General features: G+C 35.4%; 1 protein-coding gene across 24 annotated transcripts in view; it reads right to left on the reverse strand.

Annotated features, from left to right (window-relative positions):
• The window catches only part of KHDRBS2 (KH RNA binding domain containing, signal transduction associated 2), a 507,385-nt gene that overhangs the window by 190,384 nt on the left and 304,491 nt on the right, over window positions 1-12,510 (reverse strand). For all 24 annotated transcript variants that reach the window (XR_004950415.1, XR_004950417.1, XR_004950414.1 and 21 more), the window contains 2 exons: window positions 9,263-9,390; window positions 1,304-1,502 (listed from right to left, as the gene is read on the reverse strand). Coding sequence is in view for 5 of the 24 variants with exons in the window: in XM_036219037.1 (XP_036074930.1) it covers window positions 1,304-1,502; window positions 9,263-9,390 (327 nt within the window). In the remaining 19 variants the exon portion in view is untranslated. The remainder of the gene's footprint in view (window positions 1-1,303; window positions 1,503-9,262; window positions 9,391-12,510) is intronic.

The raw sequence follows: 12,510 nt of genomic DNA on the forward strand, positions 1-12,510 counted from the left end.
GTGGATTTTAAGTCTACTCATTCAACAAGTACTTATTTTGCACATACGACATCTCAGGGAAGCGATGGCCTAGTCCTGAAATTTTGAAATTTCCTGATGGTTTACGATTTTAAATATTGAGACCTGGTGTTTTGTAAAAGATACTTTAGATGAACACATTTACCCTTTTCTCTGGGAAATGGATTTCTAACAGTAGTTTCTCTTCACGTTTGCAGATATTAGTTAATGTTTCCTATTTAAGCAGTAACTTCATTCCTAAAAACTAACATAATCTTAGTATTAATATATTCTTAGTGACCCTTATTGACCATGTTTTCTTTATTATAGGGTTAAGTTCAGTAGGCGATTAACCAGTCCATTGAACATTTATACGTTTTGAGTGTCCAGCATGTGACAATAACTGTCCTTAAAGAGATTATATTTAATAAGTAATCATTCGCAGATGACATTTATGAAGACAGCATCTTTGTGGATGATTGAACGAAACAAACACCTAGATCAGGAGATGAGCGTGCTGGAGAGGTTAACGTCAAAATGAATGTTTCGTAGGATGAGGATCTGGTTTGCATCAATTTGATTTAACATTTATAGTGTACTCACCGTGGTTACACAAGCGAATAGAAGACCGTCCCTTTTTACAACTTTCATAATCTAGTTGGAGAAACAGAAATAGGGACTAGAATACAATGCGACCTGTGGAACTGTAACGCCCTGAATGAAAGGTCAAAGGGAGTATCAAGAGATACAGCAGATGGGAAGGGAGGGAGATGTCTATAGCCATTGCATTTCATTCTACATTTTTTTTTGAATTCTTCATATCTGCTAATCCCATATCTTTCATATAGTGAAAGAGAGAATAAGGATATTTGAACGAAAGACCAGACATATGGCCATGCATGATTACCAGTTTCTAATATATTCACATTATATTTGTCAAATATTTCTGAGTTTTATGCTAACCTTTATCATGTTCCAGAAGCTTCTGAATATATGACACATTATGTTCATAATTACTTCCACTTGACATTGATCAAGTCTTCTAAATATAAGAAAACCAAAAGATTGATTCTTAAAATGCAACCTATTTAACTGGTACTAACAACAATCATGGCACCTGGAAAATGAAAGCTTTTCTCAAAATGCTATCATTTAAATGCACTGCTTAAACTCTGCTGCAAATGAAATTCGTTTTTGGCAACAAACATCATCTGTTATATTCACAGTATACGAATATCTTTGAGGCTTAGCTTGTCACCCAATTAATTTAACTTTTCTTAACAACTGATTTCTCAAGGGTACTTACATATTCTTCATAAGCCTCATGGGCTGGAGGAGGGGGTGCCCTGTATCCTGGCACCGTTGGTGTGCCCCGGGCTCTTGGGGTAGGAACACCTCTTGCTACAGGGGGCACTGGAAGAGCTCCACGGGTCACAGTGGTCCCTCTGGGAGTGAGGACACCTCGCCCAGGTGGCGGGGGAGGAGGAATGGCACCCCCACGGCCCCTAGGAAAAACAGGACATGTACAGATGAGAAATAAATGATGAAAGGGACTAAAACAGATAAATCTCTCATCTTACAGCCTCCATACGATGGGAAGAAAACCAAATTTCTCTCTCTCTCTCTCTCTCTCTCTCTCTGTGTGTGTGTGTGTGTGTGTGTGTGTGTGTGCACACACATGTGTGTAATTATGACTCTTTAGGATGTAAAGTGCTTTGACCTCCACAGTTGAATAAAAATTTTAAATACTAGCTGACTTAGTTATCAAGAAAACCAGGTAAAATACTTTGATAGTTTCTTTTATAAAACTAAAAAATATAACTAAACCAAACAAACAAACAAAAACCAATCCACTGTCATTTTATTGCAAATTTACCAGGAAGACCCAAATGAGTCTAATATATGACTCACTGGACCATCAATGAAACTGCATTGTTAAATGTCAGTGTTTCTTCCATGGTAGACGTTATTGACAGTGATGTGCAATGTTGTCATTTACCAAAAAAAAAAAAAAAGTCTGCCTGCAATTAAATACTTAATAAAATGTGGAGATTCAACCATCGTGGTATCATTTTGTTTTTTATAGTAACTTAAGCTTGAGGTCACTTGAAATCACAACTCATTGTTGTCGATTTGTTGTCATGACTGTAATCCCCTGAACCGGTACAGTCTCTGACAAAATGTAGTTTCTTCTGCTAAATGTGGTGCTAGTGAAATACATTAGGGGTCTGCAATAAAAAGAATAGACTGAATACTCTGTACCACAGTGCTTGAAACAGAAGTAACTTGTGCTAAAAGCCTAAGATCAAATGGATGCAGCCAACTTTTATGGCATTCTGAGGCCTTTGGAAAGGTTGAATGCCTGAAGTCTTTGGGCAAAAGTGTGGCTATTACACTTTGTATTGTCTGAAAGGCTAGTCTCTAGAAAGTACTACTTTCAGCAGGAACACTAAAGCTTTGGAAAAAAATAATGATTATTGGGATGTCAACAATCACGCCGTCTGGCTGTACTCACAGATGGGAAATGTAGGTTATGCTTTCTGCTATGAATAGCAGTCAGCTGGCTCTTTCTTGCTTGCAGAAAATGAGCTTTTACAAGTGAATAGTAAGAATGCTGGTAAAGCTTTTAAAAGTTTTAAATAGATTACAGAGTTGATGAACAGAGAAATTATCAGAGAATTTATTGTGAGTCCACTATAGAAAGAACATTATCCTAGTTTGGGGGATGGCAAAATACAAAAGACCCAGAATGCCCAGTGCCTGCTTTAAGCACAACAGCGCTGAGGAGGCAATATTCCACATTATCATAATAATATAATACGATAGTCTATGTTATCATGATAATATAAAAACATCTATAAAAAAGGATATAAAGACCAATATTACCTTTACTGGGCCAAGGCACCTATCAGTTTCCTCACAAATAGGGTAAGCATACATCCAGGTTTGTCTGGAATACTTCTGATTTATAACTGTTATCCTAGCTTTCTATTCAGTTTAGCATTTTAACACTCTCAGAAGTCTCCATGTGTGGCTAGTATATTTATGTCACCCTGTTTTAAATAATATTCACAAGTCCTGGGTATTAATCATAGATAAGTATTATAAAGTCCTGGGTTTTTTTTTCCCTAATAGGTAAAATCAAATTTCTGAAAATGTAACATTTCTTCTTGTTCTAATATTATGATGCTTGCATCACATCTAATTTCTCATTCCATTCCTTCATCAGCTGTGTCATCAGACACAGCCCTAGTAAACCTGTCTCCTGAATCTGACTCATTACCTCCTATTCACTGTGTCCTTTACCTGGAATATTAAGCTCTTATCTCTCTTCTCCACTTTAACGCAAGATTCATGCCACCTATTTTAGGATAAGGCTGAATCCACACTCAGTATTTTTTCCTTCATTTTTCTGACTTCTTGTAAGCTTTCCATCTTTAACTCTTCAACACTCATTCATTCTTCAATCACAGGTAATCTAGGTATTGATTTTGCCATTTTGTTAAAAAATATCCTTGACTGAGCTCACCAGTAGCTTAATGATTTCAAAATCCACTGAATTCATTTATAGTCCCCATTACCCACATCTCCTTTATTATATTTATCACTATGGACTACTACTTGGAAACACCTGCTTTTAACTTTGTCTATTTATTTGTTTTTTTATTAAATTATTTTTTTTAATTTAGTTTCAAGTACACAGTACATTGGTTAGAAATCTATATAGTTCATAAAACAACCCCTCCAATTGCTCTCTTCCCCCCACTGACCCTCCACCTAGGCAACATATTAATGCTAACTGCATTCCCTCTGCCATGCTCTCCATCCCTGTGACCAACTATCGGCTACTAATTTGTACTTCTTTAGCCCTTCACCCCATTCTCCCAGCCCTCAATGCCCCCTCCCCTTTGTCCGACACCAAATTGTCCACTATATTTGTGAATCTGTTTTTGATTAGTTCTTTCTATTCCTTAGATTCCACATATAAGTGAAATCATATAATGTTTATCTTCCTCTGTCTGACTTAAATACCTTAACTAACAAAGCAATATCTTTTTCTATCTCCTTCCTTTTCATATGTAGGGGTCTTGTTTTCTTAACTTTTCAGCCACTCTATCTTTTGGTTGGAGTACTTAACTCTTTTCCATTTGAGGTAATTATTGATAGTAATGTAGTTGTTACCATCTTAATTCCTGTCTTTGATACATGTTTTTTTCTTCTTAAAGAAGTACCTTACCTCCAACATTTCCTGTAATACTAGCTTGGTGGTGATAAGTTTCTTTAGCTTATTTTTGTCTGGGAAACTCTTTATTTGTCCTAAATGATAGCTTTGCTGGATAAATTATTTTTGGTTGTAGATCCTGGGTCTTCATCCTGTCGAATATTTTTTGCCAAGCCTTTCTGTCTTGCATAGTTTCTTTTGAGAAATCAGCTGCCAGTCTTATGGTTTTTTCCTTATATTTAATTATTTGTTTTTCTCTTCTTGCTTTTAATATTCTTTCTTTGTATTTAACCTTTGGCATTTTAATTATGATGCGTCTTGGTGTGGGCCTCTTTGGATCCGTGATTTTTGGAATTCTCTGAGCTTCCTGGGGTTTTATGTCCATTTCCTTCACCAGATTAAGGAAGTTTTCCATCATTATTTCTTCAAACAGTTGTTCAACATCTTCATGTTCTTCAGGTACACCAATCAGATGGATATTTGGAGCCTCAATAGTGTCCCATATCCTCCTTACATTATTTATATAGTATTGGCATCTTTTTTCCTGCCATTCTAATTGAGTGCCCTGACTGGCTTTCCTGTCCTCTAGATAGGGCATTTGATCCTCTTCTTTATTTACTTTGTTTACTCTGTTGTTTATTCCTTTTTATACACTTCTCATCTGAGATAACGTGTTTTTCATTTCTGACTGGTTCCTTTTTATAATTTCCATTTCCATTTTTATGTTTTTTATCTCTCTGTTGAAGTTCTCACTGAATTTATCTACACTCCTCAAAAGTTCATTGAGCATCTTTATAACCAGTGTTTTTAACTCTGCATCTGTTAGATTATTTGACTCCATTATATCTAGATCTCATTCTCTTCTCTTATATGGTTTCTGCTTCTTTGTCTTCCCATTTTGGCTGTCTTTCTATGTCTATTTCTATGTATTAAGCAAAGCTCCTAAGTCTCCTGGTCTTATTAGTGTGGATTTGTGAAGTAGGTGTCTAGTGGCACAGGCCTGAGAGGGTTTCAGCTGCAGGCAAAATTTAGCCCAAGCCACTACCCCTCCAGGGCCACCTGTCAAGATTCATCCAGCAATTCACAGATGCTGTGCTTACAGTTGCCTCATAAAGCCACACCAGAAACCAAGGCTGCCTCCAGTGTTTCAGCAAGGAGCACCTGACTCGCTGAGGATACACCTGGATTTGGCTTGGGTGGGCCCACGAGCTGGAGGAGGTGAGATTTCAGGGAATCCTCTGGGCAGAGCGATCTCTGTTATCTACTTTGATGACATCACAGCTATGACGTTGCTGTGTCCTGTGCACTGCTAGCAGGGAGGGCTCAACAGGGAACGATGGACGCTGCCAGCACTTCTGTACCCAGCGAGTTTTGCCTTGACCCTCACCCTGACAATGTCCCCCTGTAAGTCCCTGGTGCCCCCTGCGCATAGTCGAATAGGCACTGGTGCCCAAGAGTGAGCAGGTCTGTCACCGTGAAAATCCGTTTGTGGACGCTGCCCCTTTAAGAGGCGTCTGCCGCTGCTGCTTCCACTGCAGCAGCCTCTGTCTCACTCAGCCACTGGGGACCAGGCAGCCCTGCATCTTCATCCTGTTCTACCTTCTGCCATTGCAGGGTGTTTTCTTGGACTTTTCCTGGGTTGATAGCTTGTTCCTCTAGAGGGCAGGCGATTTTTCCTTGCTGCTGCTCCTTATTTCCCTCATTACTTTGATATGGTCACCAGAGAGATGAACAGAGCCTCTATCATCTATGCCATTTTTTTCTCAGTCTTCCTGGAACTTTATGACTGCTTTTCTGCTCACCTCCTCCTTACTCTTTTTTATTCTTCAACTTCCTTCACTGGCTTCTCTTTTCTCGGGCCCACCTTAGAATATGGGTGTCTGTCCTCTAGCCTCTTTCTTTTTCTCATGGTGTACCCTACAATCCCTAACTCAAATAATGGCTATTATCTATTTCCTTCCTAATTTAATTTCCTGGATTATGGGCCTCACATCAGAAGTTCCTTAACTTGCCTGCACACTATAGTTACCTAAAGACCTTTGAAAAATTCCAACTTCTAGACCATACCCCAGGCCAATTAAATCACAATCTCCAGAGGCAGGAAGCCCTCAGTGAATCCAGTGTGATGACCCCTGACTTATATGCATCATCTAATTAAAAATCTTGACATGCTTACCATTCCTATGCTATTTTAAGGGTTGAGGATCAAGGCACAAAAAGTATGGATCACTTTCCCTAGGTCACACTAGCACATCCATAGAGCTAAAATTAATTATAGGAATCATAGTTTTTATTAACTTAGTCATTTATCTAGTCTTAGTTGATGATATGATAATCTCTAATCAGGTTAGACATCACAGTTATCCTTGGGCCCTCTTCTCCAACAACAAATTGAGCACTGATTTATATAAATTCTAATCTCTGATCTGGTCTTATATCTCTATATACATTTCTCTTTTGGGTAATGGACTTGTCTTCTCACTGGCTTCCTTGCGGTGAGTCAGTGTCTTTCTGCCTCTGTCTGGCTCTCTTTGATTGCTCTAATTTTTCTCTATCACCCACACCGATGACTTAGTGGTCTTTTTTAGAAGCAAATATGATTACTCCCCTCTTCACTAAACTCATTACTTCTGTGTATGGATTCTCATTAGAGTAAAAAGCCTTCAAAATCAACCCCTAAAGTTTCATTTTGCAGTGTTTTCTCTCATTCAGCATGTAATGGTGATGTGTGTTAGAGATGGCATGTGGCTTAATTTTTTAGTCATATAACATAAATGATTATAAAATATATAGATGTGATGCTTTTGTTCTCTGAAAACTAGATATGTTTACTGAAACAAATTCCTTTAATTAAATACATTTTCAATAAATTATTATATAAGTTTCAAAATATTCTGGGTACTGTTCTTTTTAAATATGACTGTAACCGAATAATGTAATAGTTATAATTTAATAATATGTACAAATTAGCATTAGTTAGTTTATGTTTTCAAGAGATTTCTGATCAATATGATTTTGTTTAGCGAAGTTCTTATTCCTTATTTGTAGATACATTTCATCATCTAGTTTGATAGAGAAGAGAAGGGTTCTTCATTTATTTTCATTAATGTTAAAATAGTAAAGATATCAGTATAACGTTGGTAGTAAGGTTTAATTTTCAACATTAATTTTGTCTTTTTATATATGCAGTATCAGATGTGTATAAGAGATGTTAAAAATGAAAAGTTTTCAATTTTTTCTTTTAAGATAATCAAAAATCTAGGCCATAAAGCAGTATTCTTTATTAAATCATTAGCGATTAAAATTTTAGTATAAAACTACTGAAATCGAAACCTTATATGATTCACTAAAATATGGCAAATATTACAATAAGGAATATCAGCAAAATAAAATCTATTAACACGTGATTTTATAATCTCAGAAGCAGGTTAATGCACTATTTTAAAAAGTGGTCCCAATTTCAAGGAATATAGACTAGAAAAAAATTTGTGTCCTCTGTAGATATAAATTGTTTTTTTTTTTTTTGGAAATGTAAGAACAACAAGATCATGATTTAAACCGTATGACTTAATCAGTTAAGGTACCTGCTATGTCATTTAGCAATCCATGATGATGAGGTTAGAACTGTTCAGGTTTTACAAAAGTCTGATTCCATAAAAAAAGTATGTCCGTAAAAAGTTATGCCACATGAATTTTTAGCAATAAACAAGTATTTCTGGATAACACCAGAGAACTCTTTTTTAATCTTTTAAAAATAAAAATGTAAAAATAAGCTCTAGAACATTTCCAGAAATTTTCCTTTAGTCAAATGTAATTTTCAGAATTGCTACATTTTACCTTTTTACATTGTTATTTCCTTGGTATTTTATTTGGAAGTTTATAATTCTTAACTTTTTTTTCTAATAAGTTTGAAATTGTTTGTAGTATTTAGGATTTAAATATTAAAATAATGGTTTTTCACAGTGGCAGTTGAAATATTTGAGGCATAATTTAATAAATAAACTGAATCAGCAAAGTACTTTAGAATCTCGTTAGATTATTTCCATGCAATATATAAAATAATATACTAAATCTATGTTCTTTAGATAGTTGAAGGTCAACTGTAATAAGTTGAGAGAATGATAGAATTACATAGTCTGTGTGTGAAGGCTATGAGTATTTTTTACTTTACTGCTTTGCAAACCAATGCTTTCTTTTGAAAGCTTGACAAATTCAGAATCCTACAAAACGAATGTTCTCTGATGACCAAAGACATTGCAAAGTCAAATGTAACTAAACTTTAAATACTCTTACCATCTGCCAGTAAGAGGTGTGCTTCTGGATTTCTGTACTGGTGTTATACATATATTATCTGTCTATCTGTCTATCTATCTATCTATCTATCTATCTATCTATCTATCTATCTATCTACCTACCTACATACCTACCTATCTATCATCTATCTATCTATCATCATCATCTATCGTCTATATATCTACCATCTATATCTAATCTATCTACCTACCTTTCTTTCATCTTTCTATCTTTCGATCATCTATCTTCCTGTCACCATCACACATCTCCCTACCTATCCAAGAAGGCTATATCAATTCAAGGACCACTTAAGGCACAGACACAATTTATAACTTTCTCTTCAGGCAAGGTTATCCTGGTCCAAAAGACAAATGACTGTATCACCTGCATACCTTAACCTGGGGACAGAACCAAAAAGTAGAACGTTTTGGGATTGTTCCTCTTATTTTCTCAGGACAGTAGTTCATTCTGGAGTCAACCTGTCTGTGTGACCTTGGGCAAGTTCCTTACACCTTTCTGTAACTGAATTATTCACCTGTAAATAATTAATTCTAGAATGGAAGATTTGATGAGTTAATTTATGAAAGTTCTTATGTACTATAAAAGCATGTATTATTGTTTTTCTGGTGGTGGTGGTTATCGTGGCTGATATTATGTTTTTTCTTTATCATGATTATGCCACAGAGCAGGCCAGTACAAGATTGCCATCCTCACTGGCTGTTAATTTACTTAAAATAAAAACTAATGTACCTTGAAGGAGTTGTGGGAGCTATTCTGATTCCTCTGCCTCTAATACCTCTGCCACGACCAGAGTCCTCTGAGCCATTTAAGTAAGATAATTCACGTAGTTGTTCTTGACGAATTTCATCATTGTAGTCCTAGAAGGGAAAAACATGACTTGTTGAGTTAAAATGGGGCATGGGGTTCTTGGAGCTTAACAAATAGTAAAAAAGGAAATTTTTCATTTATTTTCTGGAGTCTTGTATATAAAAATCTAAAGTGATATAAAATCGTATATCCTTTAAATTCTTATTTTTACATAGAGAAACTGAAGTTCCTTCTTTTATCAAGGAAGTAAGTCCTCAGCAAAAAATCAGGTGAGATTTGTGGGGCTATCACTTCATGTGCTTGCCAGAAAAAGAAAAACAGCAATATAGAACAAGATCTTGGAACGTACCAAAGTTATGATTGCTAACAAAAGAATTACTAAAAAAACAACTAGAATAACTGCACGATACTCATATAACTCCTGAAACATAAACCCAAAAGGGACAATCTCAAGGCCCAAAGTAGATATTGAAGATGTATTGAAATCATTAAAAAAGTACAAATAGTAAGGCACAGTTTCAGATAACTGGGGAGCTATGAAATCCAATCAAATGACTTGATGAGCAATGTTTAAAAATAAGAACTTTCTATATTGTAGAATTGGACTGACAGAAAGTAATAGCCATAGCAGAAGGCAAATTTCACAGTAGTAACCAGAGATTCAGTCAAAGTCTAAAGGACTATCTCTCCCTTCATGAATGTGGAAATGCATCAGTCATTTCGACAGATAAATTCTATCTTCAAAAAAACAAGTGTTGGTCTTAGTGTTTCTCCTTTTACTAATACACTAAACACACACATGCACATACACACACCTAGTTAAACATTACAAAGCTAATTTTTTTTGCTAATTAGCAGATATTTGGGCCAAAACATCTATAAGTTTATTTGGTTGATGCTAAATGGTCTTTGATATTTGGTCCAGTCAAAATGTTCACGCTTAGAAAACATTCCTGAGCATGAATAGCCCACAATATTTATTTATACATTTGGTTTGTTAATACATAAAATATTATCATTTTTATTGGTCCAATAATTGTGTTGCAGCTGGATTGCCAATAATAACCCTGCTTGCCTCAGTAGCCTAGCTAATAATGGCTCATAAGTTTAGATAGATGGATGAGCATTCAAATGTTGCAGAAGAGTAGGATTTATATAAACCATTATTATTGAGGAAGAGTACTACAGGTAGAGATATGCACAGGGTACAGCAAGTTGAAGATAGGCTCTCTCAATTCTTGATGTGTTAATACTATAGCATACATCAAGGATCTTTTTGGCGTGGACCAAATGTGCCTATGTATGTTTTTGATAGGGCCAAAATTCCTGCAAGGATTTTTACCAAAAGGCCAATGTGAATAATTCTTTTTCAGTAAAAATATGTTTAAGTAAAATTGACTTAGTGGATTTTCTAGTGTTGAAGAGAGGTTTAGGAGTTCAAACTAGGAATATTTGTGAAATGTGAGCTAATAGAAATGATGTTTGAGGCTTAGCTGTGGGACCAAAAATCAAGTCTATTATCTCATCAAATGATGCCTGTTTAGCTCTGCTTATATATGTAATAGGGACATTAAATAATAATTGTGTACACTCAGCCAGACACTTCTGTCTAGAAATTGGCAGGGTTGTATTCAGTCTACAAAGATTTCTAGTGCATGGCTTGACCTCATGCTCAAAAAACTGCTTTGATTACAAGCAAAAGTAGTAGTCACTCAAAGCATTTATTTTCTTATTTTTAACATATTTCTTTCATGTTCATTTTCTTATGCATTTGATTATAATAATTGGCTCAACACAGTTGGCTGACAGGAGAGCTACACAGTTTCTCATCAATCATATATTATTCAATTTTTACCTCTGAATTTTCACATTCAAACAACCAAACTAAAAAGTAAACATGTCTATTATTTTATTAGGATCAGGAAATATAATGAATTGCTACTTCTGAGTGAACTGACTGGCCACCTTAAAATAAAAATTCCATAATTTCCCCATACAATATTTCTAATAAGAAAGGGGATCTACGCAGCTTGTCTAAGAAGAACCATAGACTCTCAAAGTCCTTATGAATTGTAAAAAGGAATGAATTTTCATTACTGGTAACACTGAAGGTTGGAATGAAAATTAACAAAATTGCAAATGAATTCAATATATGTAAAAATTATTGATGCATATATATATATTTTTGCCAGAATCAGGAAATATAATAATATAGGTGTAACCTTATTCATTATATAATCACAAAAAAACTTCTTTTTAATGTCATTGCACCAGGAAAGTCTAGAAGCTTTCACCTTTCTTTTCTGTGGGTCAGATATTACACAGTTGTGAGGGCTCGTCCAGCTTCCCTGCTACATATTTATGCTTGTCTAATGGCTTCGGAAGACGCCAAGAAGAGGGAAGACATAAGGAAGGAAAGGAAGGAAGGAAGGAAGAGAAGAAGACAAGACAGAAAGAAAGACCAGCCAGAAGAACTCTTCCTCTCTCTCTCTCCCTCTCTCTCTCTCTCTCTCTTTCATTTTTCTATCTTTCTTTCTGTCTTTCTTTCTTTCTTTCTTTCTTTTTAGTCACAGAGACTGTTCCCTAATAAAATCCTTACACGTTTAATCCCAGTTTCTCATCTGCTTCTTGGAGAACCCAAACTAACATAAGAGTGTGGATAAAATGAAGTTCCTAAGACTACAAAGCTGAGAGCTTTGGTAAATCCATTAACGTTGAGGCTGGTGGAGCCTATTCCCTCCACAAACTCAGATTAAATTGAAGTACTTGCCATTCTCTTACTTAAAAATGATTATATACAGATTAAATATGAAATTGATTAATGATTGCCAAAAGGGTACAATCAATATTTTTTAAGAAAATAAACTGTATTTGCCCTTTTTTTTTTTTTAACACTTCACTTAATAAGAAAATATAAGTCACAGAGTGAACAAACCCAAAATGTATTTTGGGCTGGAGATTAGAATGATTGGTTGGTGTAGATTAATTGTGATAATAATGAAGAGGCTGTGTGCATGTGTGTTGTGGGATAGGAGAGAATATGGGCAACCATAAGAAACTTAAGAGCACTTTAGTGAGAAGTTGAGTTATGATTGAGAGATACAGGAACAAAAGAAGTTTTTAGGTGCAGACATGACTAGGATTATAACAACACCATTTACTAGAGAAAA

This window comes from Rousettus aegyptiacus, unplaced genomic scaffold, assembly GCF_014176215.1.
Source record: "Rousettus aegyptiacus isolate mRouAeg1 unplaced genomic scaffold, mRouAeg1.p scaffold_m13_p_1, whole genome shotgun sequence".
Lineage (NCBI taxonomy): Eukaryota > Metazoa > Chordata > Mammalia > Chiroptera > Pteropodidae > Rousettus > Rousettus aegyptiacus.